At 40.4% G+C, this 16,854-nt stretch overlaps 1 protein-coding gene across 12 annotated transcripts in view; it reads right to left on the reverse strand.

The window, feature by feature from the left end:
* The window catches only part of SIPA1L2 (signal induced proliferation associated 1 like 2), a 233,408-nt gene that overhangs the window by 85,047 nt on the left and 131,507 nt on the right, over positions 1-16,854 (reverse strand). For all 12 annotated transcript variants that reach the window (XM_063707850.1, XM_055372969.2, XM_055372999.2 and 9 more), the window contains 3 exons: positions 11,121-11,254; positions 8,473-8,661; positions 1,431-1,605 (listed from right to left, as the gene is read on the reverse strand). In XM_063707850.1, coding sequence (XP_063563920.1) covers positions 1,431-1,605; positions 8,473-8,661; positions 11,121-11,254 — 498 coding nt within the window. The remainder of the gene's footprint in view (positions 1-1,430; positions 1,606-8,472; positions 8,662-11,120; positions 11,255-16,854) is intronic.

Below are 16,854 nucleotides of genomic sequence, written 5' to 3' on the forward strand. Positions count from 1 at the left end.
CCTGGAGGGACATCCTTAAGGACAGAATATCAGCATCTCCAGGGGGTGAATGGTTGTTTACAGAAAAGAGGAGTTTGAAAAAAAAAAAAAAGAAAATCGGAAAAGGTCTCATTCGTCTTTCTTAAAATATATAGATATTCATATTTTGGGTACCATGAATTATTTCTGAGGCATGGGCATTATACATATAATGTAACAGTCAAACTCCAGACCTGGCGTGTGTAGTGGACAACTAGGGGGCCCATGTGTGAGTTTACACCATCGCAGGGGCTTGTGAACTATCCTGTAACTGCTACTTTCAAAAACAGGTCTAAAAACAGAACTGACTATAGGCGCCACCCTCATCCAGATGGAGTATCAGTGATAGTCCCAAGTTGAGTAGACTTGGGGACAGGGCTTGGTGACTAAGGAGAATAGAAGGCAGGAAGACACGGCATCAGGCCACCTCAGTTCCAATCCCAGCTCGGCCACACCCTGACGCTCCCACACAGAAAACTTCCACTTCACCATTCCTACTGGGAGTCGGGGCAAGAAGCTCCTTCAGATCCTCCAAGTTTAGACTATCTGTTCATCTCTTTTCATTCAAAGAGCAAGCACTTAATTGTTTGATAATAAGCAGAATTTTCCAATATGCATCAAATTACTCTGCCTGCTATTTCAGATACTCATAGCAACTAAATAACAGCACAAAGATAAAATATATAGAACTTACAGACATTATGAGAAACATGATTATCTATGTGTAGATATTAGACAAATTCATGCATCCTAGGAGGGCATAAAGCCCATGTTTTGGATTGGTCAGTCAATCCGCCACTGTACAGCTAGTAGGTGCCCCACTCAAGGGGATCTAAATAAAATCCTTGAAAAATAAGATGCATCAGCTTTTTTTTTTTTTTTTTAATTTTAGATCCAGGGGGTACATGTGCAAGTCTGTTATAAGGGGATATTGTGTGAAGATGCATTCGCTTTTTAATCACTGTTCCACCTCCCTGGTTAACATCATGAATCTGGAAATGAACAAAATAAGCCCAATAACACAGCATGAATGGATGTGTTAATATTTTGTCTCTTAGAAATAAATGCAGTGCTTGTCCTTGGTATACGGAAACAAGGGTGTAATAGAAGAGGTTAGGGTAAAAGAAAGAAGAAAATATTAAACGATTCTTCATGAAACACTGGGGAATCTCTCTGCTGGTGTTACAAAGGAAAAAGAATTGACCCTTTGAGCTTACAAGGTGAAGCACATACCTCTTGAGAAATGTGTTTCCTTTGTTCATCTGAGGAAATCTAAACTCTATTCCAAATAAGCTTTCTAGGCTGCCTCTGGGGCCGGGAACAGGAGGGCATGTGATCACTTACTTGGATTTATGAAGCATGCCTACCTTTGGAGAATTAAAAATGTGCACACACACAAACATTAAACTTACTCTTATTGTCTAGCTGAGCTCGATATTTACTAAATCCTTTCAGTCGGACTCTCTGGCCCAGAAGATCAAGGAATTCTTCAAAAGCTGGTCCCGCCGTCTCATTGTTATACATCTCTTCCTCTGTGCTCTGGCCTGCTTTGCAATAAAGGATCCCGATCTTGTGCTGAAAGCTCAGCTGAAATGGGGGAGAAATATAATTACCTGGCAAAGCATATCAGACAAGCTAACTTCCAGTAAAATTAAAACTACAGAAGCTGAGAATTGTTCTAGGAAAGCATGCCAGAACAATTCCCATAAGTGAATAAGCAAAAGAGTAGGCAACTGCCACTGTGTGAGATGCTACAAATAATAACCCAGAAACCCCAGAATATAGCTGGAGACATGTCAGAAACCCTAACAAATTAAACATATGGCTGTGGCCATTTGGGATTTGCCAGGTTTCCAAAAAGAATAGGAAGTCAAGGTTCAAGTATCTACTTAAAAATAGAACTGTGGAAATACTTAATCTTACACACTTCATATAGTAATTAGGGTTATCTTCTAAGTCGGAAAGAAAAAAAGGCTACAAACTTTTAAGTTTTTCTCTGTAGTAATACCTTTTATTTCTTTATCTGAATTTTATATATTTCTTGTAAATATGTAAGACTATAAGGAAAAAAATCAAATTAAGGTCTGGTAAGGGTAGAATTCCAATGGAAATTATATGTATACAAACATTAAAATGTTTTGTTGCCATAAAAAAGTAACTCTGGCTTACATTATATTCATTTGTTACATTTTTTACTATCTTGAAAACATCTGCTAAATATACAGTGTACCACAAAGAATCCAATAGCAATTGAGGAGCTCTTGCTGTAATCCTATCTTACAGTCAATGCCAGGTTCATGCTGGAAGCCATGGGACTTCCTCTCAAGGCCAGTAAGAAACTGGAGGCATTTTCACACCTTTCTTATGTCCCCCAAAGAGGAACTACTTCTCACTCATGCAATCAGAGCTCTTAATCTTACTACCAGCAATCTGAGCCTGAAAGGCTGACAGATTATCAGACATCGCCAATTCTCTTAAGACATCAATCCACAACACTGTTCACTTTTATTATCAAGCTGTAAAACAGAACCTTTAATCAAAATTCATAGCTATCTTAGTAAAATAAGGCAAAATGATACTCATTTCCTTTGAGCAGCAAAGTGATGACAGCAGTCTCATCCATATTATTACCTAATGACAACATACTATGCAAGAAAGGCATGCAACATCTGCCTGGGTGACCTCAGCAGACATCAGGAAACATTTACCACATGCTGGATAAACTTAGAGTTGAGCAGGTAGAGTCAACTACCCATATATTCTGAATGTATTCCGATCTTGACTAAACGCTATGAGAAGACTATAAAAGGAAATATCACCTGTTTACAATCTGACTGAATCAGCTACCTATACCGATGGATGCTATAGCATTGCAGTTCATGGGCCTTGGGACCCTGTCAAGGGCAGGAGATCCCCAACTGCATAGCAAGAAAAATTATCTGTACCTTGAGTGTGGGGATATGAGATGGTGTGCATACACTACTCAATACCTAACATTATGAATTTATTGAGCTACTACTTTAGTAGGGTCAAGAAGAAAAATTTGTATTCACCCAGAGATTGAGGAATCAATGTTTCTGATCAACTCAATTATCTAAGTCAATGAGATACCACATTTACCGAGAATAGACAATCATCTTCAAAAAAATATTAAGTACAATAAAAATGCCTAACCTCATTTTATTGTCAACATTATTTGCTCCCGAGTGACTCAGAAGACATTTCAGGGTCTTAAAGTGCATTAGAGAAACTATTATGATCACCAATTATTACACAGATGTTGGTGACATCTGTGATTGTTGGAATCTATATGAATACTAAAATATGGCCTGAAAATGACCACTTCCCATCATGGACAACGATGTTAGTTGACTTCTCTTTCGCTGTGAGAAGAGGATTTCAGCTCCCTGGTTATCTGGCCCTGGCTGTAATTAGAGTCCACCATTAATACCGAAGAATACTAACTCACTCCAATGCCTGTGCATCTCAGTGTCCACTGCTTCCTCTGCACCCAGTAGAATTGCTGCACCATCATCCTCATCCTCGGAGGTCACTCTGCCCTGGTGGCTGCTGTCCCTGTCCGCCCATCCTCTATTCCTTTACCTGCTGCTCACCTGAGACCACTGCCAGTGCCATGTGCCACATCATCTGAAGGCCATCTTTGTCTCCATTGACCCAGCACTCAAAGGCAGCTTGCCTCAGTCGGCTCTGGCATCTGCAAGAGGAAACCCCTTCCTCTCCTCCCATCCAGCTCTTAAATGAGGAGTCCTGGAGTAGAGCTATTTGGGAGCCGAGGGTGTGCATGGTATGTCAAGCAGAGCCGTCACCAGCCTGGCACACTTCCTCTCTGACTCGGAGAGCCTTGTGGGCTTGCTATTTCTTGTGAACTCTCATTCAGGCAAAGGCCAAACAACTGGACAACTGAAATTTCATGAGACCTCATTGCTGACTGTTGTACTGTCAACTTCACACCCCTCTCTTCCCAGCCATCGGACACACCAGCCTGTGTCTAGATCCTAACAGGATCTAGAACAGGATTTGCATTTCCATCTAAGAAGCTCCTGCGCCCATGGGAATCAGTGGATGTGACTAAAGCAGATTTCAAGGCCCTCAGATGTCTTAGGACAGCTGCCATACTCTGGCTCCAAAGAAAACACCTTGCTACACACATGGAGTGGCACAAGTTTACCACTCACAGGTATTTGCCAGTCATGCCTACTTTTGATCGGTTTGCCAGGTGAAACTTAGGAGACAGAAATCTCTCCAGTGACTCACAGTAAAGAATTGTGGCTTGTTTACAACAAGGGCTGATTCCAGTAAAACAATAATGAAATGAATAATGAAACAGAATGAAATGTTCAGTAAAGATATCTCTCTCACCAGAGTCTCTTTCAGAAACCTGGAAAACAACTGAAATGTGGTATCAACTAAATACTCCCGGGGTATATCAGAAGGCTAGCAACATACTTCTTCAGCTCCATCATAATATAAAGTAAAGGAGGGACTCCAGATTCCATACACTTAACATTCCTCATTCTCTCAGAACAAGGCTTCATTAAATCTCAAGCTAAGCCTAACATTTAAGTCTATTGCAGCAACCTTTATTTAACTGTTTGATAAGAGTTGTGCCAGTCCCACAGTCCTGGGATAGAACTAGGCTTGCATTTGGACATAAGCACTGCTGCAAACTAAAAATATCCACTTGTCAAAATTCCCTATGGCTTCAGCGCTGACAGCTGGACATACATACATACTGCCCAGACAGCAGAGGATCCAACCCACGTCCCATTTTCTTTCTGAGACAGGATAAAAACTGGTTGCTCTATTTCCAAGGCCAGAAGCTTTGTTATTATTGACAAGAAAATTTACATTCAAATGAAGGTGAGAAGAAAACAAAGCCGCAGAATTGTCTCGAGCATATATTTGAGTGTGCAATAAATCCCTTCCCCTCCATTCTCCTGACTCAGACTACTTGTTCTAAGCACGTAGTCTCATTTATTTAGACCTGCTTGACTTCGGTTGAAACAAATCTGATATTTGAGTAAACATATATATCTGGGGTGAGAGGACAAGACGGGAACGGGGCAGTTGGCCTTAAGAACCAATGAATAACTCTGTTAAGGATTTCATAAAATTCTAAGATAGTGAGCTGTCATAATTCATCTAAATAACACTTTGTTTACAGTCAACCTCTATAATTTTATGAGTTTACCTATTAAATACATTGGGATAGTCTTTTTAAAAAGGAAAAATGGGATTTTAGAACTGCAGAGGTGAAATTATGTAGATAAAGTAGCAAAACGTCTTGTTTAATAATTACTTTCCTGAAAATTCTCCACAGTGTTTGACTCTTCCTTCTCAAAACATCTAACCAAACTGAAGGAACAGAAGGAATGATCTAAACACCCACAGTATCTCCTACTTCCGAAAACTGTCTTGTACAGAGTACATATACTCAGTGGCTACATGACAAACCAGGATGGACTGCAAACTACAAAAGAGCGGAAACTAACAATATATGTAATTAGGTTACACACACACACACACATATTTTTTTGAGACAGAGTCTCACTCTGTCGCCCAGGCTGGAGTGCAGTGGTGCGATCTTGGCTCACTGCAACCTCTGCCTCCCAGTTCAAGTGATTCTCCTGCCTCAGCCTCCCTAGTAGCTGAGATTACAGGTGCCCACCATCACACCTGGCTAATTTTTGTATACTTAGTAGAGATGGGTTTTCACCATGCTGGCCAGGCTGGTCTTGAACTCCTGACCTCAAATGATCCACCCACCTTGGCCTTCCAAAGTGCTGAGATTACAGGCATGAGCTACCGCGCCCGGCCCATTATTAGGTTGTATTTTAAATATAATTTCAAGATTAACAAACCCTTAGAGCAATAACAGTATTGCCCCATCCCTTCCTGGGAAGATTTAGGAAAATGAATAAAGAAACAGCACCGCTTGGAATAAACTCTCCACCACCCTAACAGGTTAGTGGCAATTTGTAAGGATTCTTTGGAAACTGGGATGTTAAAAAAGTTGCCCAATCTCTTTTAAAGATGAACATAAACAGTATGTTTTTCTCATGTACAATGGGAATCTGATACCATTAAGAGTTTTAGGGAGTTAAAATGGCACGTTGTGCTTAAGTTTGAACATCGTTAAGAAAGTACACCAAAGTCAAACAAATATAAAATCTAAAGAAAAGCCCATGAACTACTACTAGAGATATGAAATGCGTGGTTTTATCAAAGCAGAATCCCATTTTCTAAATTCATTCATTGACATCAGACTGTAACTAGGTGTTCAGTAAAAATACTTAAAATGCCTGGTTTTTAGAACTGCCTGGGATAGCTTCTAGATCTATCTGACTACAAAGACATTCGAAAGGAGCTTGCACTTGATTCAGAAGACAATAGGGGGCAATCGAAAGTTTTCCATTAGGATGTGGCAGATCAGAGCTATATTTTAGGAAGATTCTTCTAGTAGAAGAAAGGTAGCCACATTCACTGATGCCTAAAATAGGCTGATGAGGATAGAGACTGATGGTTACATCAGTCAACTTGTAGCTGCCATGATGTCTCTTTTCACTGCTCGGTAAAAGAAGCCCTAAATGGTGGCAGTGGCAGAGCCCTGAGGGCTTCTGGGGAACATGAACCATCTGTAAAACTTTCTGGAGCAGCCTGGGGGGACCAAATGAGAGCCTCACCCACCAGGCACCTGCTCTGTAGTACAGTGATATATTTTAAAGGGAGAACTGACATATCCTACAAAGGGATCAAGAACTACCTACCACATGGGTGGCAAGTTCTTTTCACCAACTCTCTTAAAACATGCAAATGAAATGCTATTCTTCTCATCAAGCCTGCCTGAACTTTAAGCACTTTCAACCCACCCCGATGTATCCTCTCTATCCCGCCATAACACGTTTTCATCAACTGTTTCGTGAACACTTCATATATTGTTCATATATATGTTTCATGAACATTTCATATATTCCACATACTTTACCAGTCATAATGGTAAACCTATTCTGTGTATTACACAATTTAAAAGTCACCTGCTCAAGTTTAGAGTATGTTTTTTTTTTAATATGTCAGCTTTCATTCCTGAGACAGACAGATCTCAAGATTATTCATTCTGAGTGTTACAATATCTGCTTCTTTTTGCTAATAATGCAGTGTTAACTTGTTAGACCAATTAGTTTCATCACTTTTAGAATTCTAGCCATCTGAGGTGCCAAATATTCAACTTTAACCACAGTATTATTTGGTCAACCAAGAAATATCTCATATTCCCTCTAAAACATACAGAGGAATCCTACTTGGGAAATTCTAAAAATATACATTGTCACTGTCTTTTTAAAATCATGGCTTTACAAACAAATCCACTGATTTAAAATAAATTGCATGCACTTGAGCATGTACTGCTCAGTTTCCTCTATAAGTTATTTTGCACCTGAAACTTAAAGATCTTTTTTCCATATTCTGAACCACCATCTCAATCCTGTTCATCATTAACTCTCTCCTGGACAATGTCAATAATCACATAATTGATCTCCACATAGCCATCAGTCTCTATCTTCGGCAGCCTGTAAAATTCCCTTCTACCAGAATAATCTTCCTAAAATACAGCTCTGATCACGTCACATCCTAATGGAAAACCTTCAATGGCTCCCCACTGCCTCCTGAACCAAGGGCAATCTCCTTGGCCTAGCATACCAGGTCTCATTTGTTCTAGTCTCGTCTTACTTCCCCTACCCCACCCCACCTCACCACCTCTCTTCTCTTTGTAAAGAAACTAGTGATAGTTCCTAAAACAGCAACTACTCATGTCTCCCTCTTAGAATTCTATCCAAGTCCAAAGGCCTAGTTAAAATGCCACCTCTTCAGGAGAGTTGCCCAGCCAGATGTTATTTCTTCTTTCCCCAAGGTACTCACTACATTTACACCTCTCCAAGATCTCTTACCAGATTCTGCCTTGGAGAGGCCCTTCTGCTCTTAGTCTTACTGTCCCCATAGGCCAGGGACTAGGTCTTAGTCAGCTTCAATCTTCCTAACGCTTGCCGTTCACACCCATCTGTCAGCATGATGCCTTCCACATAGTAGACAAGAATAAATGTTGGTTCAGGAAAAGGGCCATAAGAGATTTTTAAACCCTGGAAAAAAACTACTATTGACTTCTATTAATCATGCAATCAGATGCACTCTTGCAAGCTGGGACACACCAAAACCTTGGTAATAACAAAAAAAATCACAACTCAGCAGGAGGTGTGTTACACTATAATGGCATCATGTTTCCAAACTAGTATAAAAACATATTTGGGAAAAACTAAAGAGAAAATGTTCTAAGGCATTTAAAATAAATGATCTTACAAGAAAGATGGATGGGAAAACTCCAAAACTTTCAGAAACAGACACAAATTCACGCACAAACATACAATCTCACATTATACACACCCCTTGTTCATCAAGCTTGAGCAGCTGCTCTGAGACCTTGGGTGAGTTGGAAGCCTGTCGCAAACACTGAATGCTCAGCTCTGGAATGACGTATTCCAAAACTTCTTTGAGAGGTAGTCCTCGTGCGGTACCATGCCTAGCAGTAGAGGGTATAGCATCTTCTAAAATTGCTCCTCTCAGTGTTGTAAGCTGCAGTGACAAAACATAAGACTTCGGTTAATATTGATTCTCAATTACCTACTCACAGCCTAACTGGCTGCCTTAAGACAGGAAAAAGAGAAGCAAGGCTCTTTGTGAGTGTAGTGAAAGGGGCTACAGTGTTCCATTTAAGGAAACAAAACCAACACTCAAGGAGTCTTTAAACAGTAACAGTATACAAAGATCAGGAACAAGCCAGGCGGAATGGAAATGAGCAGATGTATGCCTAAGAATGAGGAGAAGCAAGGCAGAGCAGTGCTATGAAAATTAGGACATTCCTACAACTCTGAACCCACATGAGAAGGTTCACACAGAGAGGAAACCAGACATGATGATCCTGGACCTGACCATGATCACCCTTCTTCCATCCTCCCTTTCTCCTATCTCTCCATCTTCTTTTCTTTCACTCCCTTTCTTATCTTAGATTTAATTTTCCATGATGACCATTCCCGAGGCTGAACAGGGGAGCAGCAGCCAGTGGTATCCATGGGCAGGGTGATTCAGGGCTGAGAAAATTGCCACTAAATTTTGTCTCATGACTTTTTAGATGTCCTCAAATTCACCACAGAAACATGCAATGAATATTTGGAGCACGTGCCTAAGATCTAATATGATGAGAGAGAAAACCCCAGAACCATAAATCAAGAGAACTGGTTCTAATCCAACCTCTCTCTGACTCTGGTAAGAGTCCTTAGACTACTAACACCAGGAGCTGGGGTGATGGCAGTCATAAGGATACCTAACGTTTACATAATGTTCCATAACACTGGACAGCAGAACTATCTGCAACGAGGACAATGTTCTCTATCTATACTAATACAGGAGCCCCTAGCCACATCAACTATTGAACACTCGAAATCACTAATGTCACTAAGGAAAAGGATTTCTAATTTTGTTTAGTTATTTTAAATTTAACATTTAAATTAAATTAAGTATTTAAATTTAATTTAAGTAGCCACCTGTGGCTAGTGGCTACTGAACTGAACAGCATAGGTCTATAACTTAAAATATGTCACTTTAGGAGAGGGGCTTTATCTCACTTATACCTTGAATAGAGCCTAGGTCACTGGGACACCGACGTACTAGATAAGATGAACAGGTGTACACATGTTCATGCAGCTGGAAACCAGAAAACGGCTCTGTGTTTTCTCTGATCTAGAAACAGTTAACCAAAATACATATTCTGGAATATCTCCCAAATATATATCCCTCTAATTAAAATGAGCTAAAAGGATAAAATCTAAAGTGCTGGACAGATCTAATTCTTTTCTTTCTTAAGAGATAGGGTCTTGCTATATTGCCCAGGCTGGAGTGCAGGGCCTATTCACAGGTGTAACCATACTGCCCTACAGCCTCAACTCCTGAGCTCAAGCCATCTTCCCACCCCAGCCTCCTGAGTAGCTGGGACAATAGGCATGTGTCACCATGCCCAGCTTCAGACTTAATTCTCTATATAAATCAATATCTACCTATTTAGCTATACATGTTGTACAATTTATACAAGAATCTCACTTTCCACTAAAAGCAAGACAAGCAAGAATCTAACCTGGGTCCTCAATGTAACAAAGTGTGGGTAGTAATGACTGTCCTGCTGAGTTGTGGACTTGCATGGGGCCTATAGCCCCTTTGTTTTGGCCAAATTCTCCCATTTGGAACAGGAACATTTACCCATCCCTGTACCCCCATTGCATCTTGGAAGTAACTAACCTGTTGTTGATTTTACAGGTTCATCAACGGAAGGGACTTGCTTTGTCTCAGATGAGACTTTTTTCTGTGGACTTCTGAGTTAATGCTGGAGTGAGTTAAGACTAGGAGACTGCTGAGAAGGAATAATTGTTGCAATGTGAGAAGGAAATAAAATTTGGGAGGGGCCGGGGGCAAAATGATATGGGTTAGATTTGTGTCCCTGCCCAAATCTCATGTCAAATTGGAGAAGAGGCCTCGTAGGGGTGATTGGATCACAGAGGTGAATTTTCCCCTTGCTGTTCTCATGACAGTGAGTGAGTTCTCACAAGATCTGATGGTTTAAAAGTGTGTGGCCCTTCCCCCTTTACTCTCTCTCTGTCCTGCTCCACCATGGTAAGATGTGCTTGCTTCCTCTTCACCTTCCGTCATGATTGTAAGTTTCTTGAGGCCTCCCAGTCAGGTTTCTTGTTAAGCCTGTGGAACTGTGAGTCAATTAAACCTTTTCTTCATAAATTACCCAGTCTCAGGTGGTTCTTTATAGTAGTGTGAGAATGAACTAATACAGCCACTTAATATCCATGGCATGTTTCCAAATTTTTCATTTAGAATAAAATACTGCAATGCCCTTTTTAATTATCTTAAATGTTGCAATCATTAACATTAAAAAAAAATAAATTCAGTACCCTATCTAAAACAAACTGAAGCAGTAACACCAAAGGAGGTTTAGACTTTAGCCCAATAACTACGGCAAGCAGCCCCATTACCTCACTTGTCCTGAAAGCCACCCTGTAGTTGAACTGGGATCCTTCTTTCTCCTTGGCATCTTCCACCTTCTCTCTCCGGATGCTGACTGCTACTGGACCAAGGTTTTCATCTATTCCAAAGTAGTTTTGGTGCTCTATAATGGAAGAGAGAGGGTGGCATCAAAAGAATGAAAAAGGAACAAAGAGCAGGATGGATATCTCTTAGTTTGTGTATCAAATCTCTGAAGAAATACCACATAGCTCATACACAGTGGTTTTCTTGTATCTGTTTCATCAAGTCTTCTGGTTTCCAGTTCGGATGCACGCCTACATCTCATTTTCAATTACTTCCTCCTCTCATTCTGCTTTTCACTAGTTCATGAACAGCAAAAGCCTCCCTAACCCAAAATTGTTATTTTGTGATCATGTGAATAGCATCATCAGAAAGAGGTATTGTCATTCTTAGAAACTGTCAAAAGAGGAACATGGCTACTTGTAGAATCAATATTGAAAACAGTTTCCCTCCGTCTGGGAAAGTCATCATCTTTTACTCAATGAGGGCACCAGAGGTGACCTAAGTAGCCACACAAGCCAGCCAGATTAATCTTGGTGATCAGTGGTGTAGCTAAGATCGCCTTTTCATTACAATGTCGCTAAAACAGCATAATGTTTATAAAGCTTATAATGTTCATAAAGTCCAGAGCACAATTTAGCAACAGAAAATACACAAAAGGTCAGTTAGTTTCTAAAGTCAAATTTTATCCACAAATCCTACAACTTGGTTTAAAATGTCATCAGCTAATCATTGCTTTCACATAAAATCACTGGTCCATCTACATGGAAAGGGTGGCACCTGAGGCCATACTGTCCATCTAACACACGGATCCCTCCAGGACATCTTTCCTAAGAGATGGTCACATTTGTCTCTTCCTCTTATGTGCAATCACTATGTGTGGGCATTGTTTCAGCCATGGGAACATGGGGAGAACATTCCAGAAAATAGCCGCTACTTATGAAGCAAATACTCTATTCTGAACCCTTCAAATGACATGAAGCTTACTGCTCTGTGAGCAACTCCCTTTGACTGCTGGTTTCTTGTCTGTGAGCTCTGTTAAAAGCAGCCAAAGTATCTCATTGCAACTTTCAAACTTTTTAAATGTTTCCTCTGAAATGACCCGAACTTAACACAACATTCAAGATATGGTCCAACACACAAAATAGTGGAAGCAATGACCCAAATGCTTATTAATGCAGCTTAAAAATTTATCTATTTTTAGCAGCCCCGTCACACCAATAATTCATGTGAGCAGGTGGTAAACACAAACCTCCAGGTGTTATTCATTTATTTCTTAATGAACTGCTGCCAGGTCCATTCTCCCAGGTGTATCCTCAAAAAATCGATTTTTTTTCACCCTGACTTAAGGTTTTGGCTACAAAGAAACATAATACAGGGAACATTTGCAAACTTGAAGGAAACCTATAGGTATTCCAAAGGCTTTTGGTTACGCCAATGCTTGCCACAATGATTTCTGAAGGAATAAGAAATGTTGCTGAGAAAGTAGAAAACAGAATGAGATCAGCAAAGGAAAACAGCACCTGAATCACTCAGAACACACACTATCCAAAGCCACTAATGAATACTGGCTAGACCTTCAAAAGGCAAATCATTAACCTATTTGCTGTTTGCAACCAAATGGGATTAGTACTGACATTATTTCCCTTTAAAGTCAGGGGTAGAAGCAGCAAGTAAACTATTTTAAAAGATGAAAGGTGGGGGCCGGGCGCGGTGGCTCATGCCTGTAACCCCAGCACTTTGGGAGGCCGAGGCGGGCGGATCACGAGGTTAGGAGATCGAGACCATTCTGGCTAACACAGTGAAATCCCGGCTCTACTAAAAATACAAAAAAAATTAGCCAGACGTGGTGGCAGGTGCCTGTAGTCCCAGCTACTCGGGAGGCTGAGGCAGGAGAATGGCGTGAACCTGGGAGGTGGAGCTTGCAGTGAGCCGAGATCGCCCCACTGCACTCTAGCCTGGGCGACAGAGCAAGACTCCGTCTCAAAACAAAAAAAAAAAGATGAAAGGTGAATTATTGATATGGTATATATCTTAGGACTTATAGTCCTAGACTTGCACAAAAGGAAACTAGCCTATTTGTTTTAGTGGGTAATAAATCCCTTATGCTACATAATGCTGCTTTGGTCAGCGACGCAGCACATATACCAATGGTGGTCCCGTGAGATTGTCATGAGGCTGAAAAACTACTATTGTCTAGTGATGTTACAGATGTCATTACATGGGAATCCAACATATTACTCAAAGCCAAAAAAAAGTTCAGAAAAGTAAATTCTTTTAAGTAGAAAAAAGCTTACAGAATGAGAAATAATAGATACAAAGAAAGCATTTTTGTATAATTGTACAATGTGTGCATTAAGCTAAGTGTTACTACAAAAGAGTAAAAAAGTTAAAAAAATAAAGTTATAAAGTAGAAAAGTTACTGTAAGCTAAGGTTAATTATTAAGTAAACTTTTTTATAAACGTAGTGTTGCCTAATGTAAAGTGTTTATAAAGTCTGCAGTAGCATAATGTCCTACATTAACTCACTACTCAATCACTGACTCACGCAGAGCGGATTTTAGTCAGTCCTGCAAGCTCCATTCATGGTAAGTGCCCTATACAGGTGTACCACTTTTGATCTTTCATACAGTATTTTTACTATACCTTTTCTATGTTTAGATACAAAAATACTTACCATTGTGTTACAACTGCCTACAGTATTCAGTACAGTAACATGCTGTGCAGGTTTGTAGCCTAGGAGTAATATGCAATACCACAGAGCCCACATGTACAGGCTATCCCATCTAGGTTTCTGTAAGCACACTCTACGGCATTTGCACAATGATGAAATTGCCTAAGGATGCATTTCTCAGAACATATCTCTGTTCTTAAGCGATGCATGGCTGTATTGTGTACTGATAATGGCTAAGGTAACTATTACAAACATAAAAAGCTCCAGTGACATTAAGCACACATAAACAAAGATCTGGTTTTAAGAAGAGCTGATCCAGAAGCAGGCAAAAAAAAAAAAAAAAAGATATTCAATGAAAACATAGACTAAAAGTTAATTGTCTACTTCAGACTACTCAACTAAGTAGTACACTGTCACTATATTAAGCTGGCATTAGTGATTACTGGACCCATGGCAGTAGATCCAATGGAAAATGCAATTTTAAACTTAAAACTAAATCATTTTGGAATACTCTCAGTTGCAGTTAATTAACCATCCTGACAATAACTTTCGTTTTTCCCTCAATGGGCCAAATGCATCATAAGCCAAATGCATTAAGAAAAATATTCACAAAGCACACAAAAATACAACAGTCATAAGACAAAAGCTTCCTTCTTTTAACACATTTCAAAAAGTTACTTGCAAAAATACTCAATTCTATATTTGGTATTTGATGAGCCCCATAACAAGATCCAAAAGAATTTCAAATTATTGTAGGGAGTACAAGAGTAAATACATAAAACTACCTTTTATGGTAAGATAGAGAGCACCAGATTAAGAAAATCAAATCACTAATTCTAATACATGACAACATAAAATGATCATATGTGTACTGCTCTCATACTCAGCAGGTGCCACAAGGACAGAAAACAGAGCCATGGCTGCCAGGGGCTGGAAGGGAGAGCAAAGGGCCAACTACAGAGGAGGCATGGGAGAACGTTCTGAGGTCACAAAGCTATTCTACACTGATTGTGGCAATGGTAACACCATATTTACTTCTCAAAACTCTCAGAAGTGCACATTTTAGAAAAGTAAATTTTACTGTACATAAAATATACCTTCAGTTTTAAAAACTGGAGAGAGGCAGAGTCAATGGGGGGAAGGGCCAGTGGTCCTTGCAAATGGACGGGGCCTTCTGCACAGACAGACGCCATGACCATTTCACTCCCCCATAGCCTGTCAGTGGGGACAGTACCTATTCCTCAAGTCATCATCCTCTCTCATTACTGTTTCCTTAATTACTATTTAATCCTCAATCTGCACCAAACTTTCTGCCATGCTATAGCTCCACTCAAGGTCTTGTTGCCAAATTCAACTATCTTCCAGGTCTCCTCCTGCCGGAGCTGTCTGCTATATGACACTAGTGGCCACTCACTTCTTGGCTGGGGCCCTCTACTCCTCCACTACTATGGCATCTCCCTTCCGGGTGAGATTGCTTTCTGGTCTTTCATTCTGGGTGTCCGGCATGGCTCCTCCTCTGGCCTCTCCTTACAGCATGAGTGTTTCTCAAGACTCCAGCTTTAGACCTTTCTGATTCTGTCTCTGTCTTTATACTTATAGGAATGTCTATCTTCTATCTTTCCAACTACTTGCCCATCTTCTCCTTTACATTCCTCAGTGATACCATCCCAAGCTTCCTCCAGGCTCTTCTCTCACAAATCCCCTGACTCACAAAGGTCTAGGGAAGCACGCTCCACCGTTCATGGCACCAATCCTGCTCCCTCTGCCTGGAATGTCTTCCACTTTTCTTCACTTGACGTTCTTCTTACTCATCATTCAAGACTCAATCCAAACATCATTTCCACTGGAAATACTCCCCTCACCTCCAAAAAGGCCAAATCCTTCCAATTTTACAACCCGAGGCCTTAGTGTTGTAGTGCCTAATAAATGACAGGTGCCTAATAAACTGTTCTTGAATCACTGAACTAAAAGTAGCCTCCTCTGGTATTGTCCAAAAGCAATGGTTATATCTGACCTCAAGCAGGAATATCGAAATAAAAACAAGGAGGTAGCTCATTTCATGCCAGGAAGTGATAAAACAGTGTGAAGCATCTTGGAGGCTGCAGCAGGCATTTCTCTCAGTGACCGGAGCAATACAATTTCTTGAAGTATTTATAAAACTGAGAACTTATATATCTATTGGAACTTACATGGCAATAGACCTATCATGTCCTACCGCTGTAACAAATTTCCAAATTTTTAATAAACTTCTGGCTTAAAACAACTCCATTTACTGCACACAGCTCTGGAGCTCAGAAGTCAGTTTCAATAAGCAAAAATCAAGGTTCTGGAGTGACTGCATTCCCCTGGGCAGCTCTAGAGGAAAAATCCATTTCCTTGCCTTCTCCAGCTTCTAGACCTACATTCCTTATGTTTCTTGGCTCATGGCCCTTCCTCCATCTTCACAGCAAGCAGCCTAGCAACTTGTTTCAGTGGTCACATTGCCTTTCTCTTCTGTAGTCAAATTTCCCTCTGTTTTCCTCCTATAAGGACACCTGTGATTGCATTTAGGTCCCAGCCAGGTCCCGCCTGGATAATCCGGGATATCTCCCTATCTCAAGATCCCTAACTTAACCACAACTGCAAAGTCTCTTTTGCCATGAGGGAGTGTACACAAATTCCAGGGATTAGGACCTGGACACCTCTGGAGGCCATTATTTAGCCTTCCAAATATACTTAATCCACTTTAATTCACTTATTCAAATGTTGAACAGTGGATGTCTCAACTGTGTGCCAGAAACTGATAAATACTGGGGATACAAACATAGCCTGCTTCAAAATGTTTTAGTGCCGTGGGGGTAATAATATAGGAAAGAGACAGAAATTACACTCCTCAATTGCCCTACTTTCCCTGGAGACACAGTAACATTGAAATTAGGCCAGATAATAACCCTACAATGGCCCCTAAGAGTTAAAATGAAAGAAGAGTCACACCTGTTTCACTCTAAATGAAAAGCTAAAAACGATTA

The sequence above is a fragment of the Gorilla gorilla genome, chromosome 1, assembly GCF_029281585.2.
Source record: "Gorilla gorilla gorilla isolate KB3781 chromosome 1, NHGRI_mGorGor1-v2.1_pri, whole genome shotgun sequence".
NCBI lineage: Eukaryota > Metazoa > Chordata > Mammalia > Primates > Hominidae > Gorilla > Gorilla gorilla.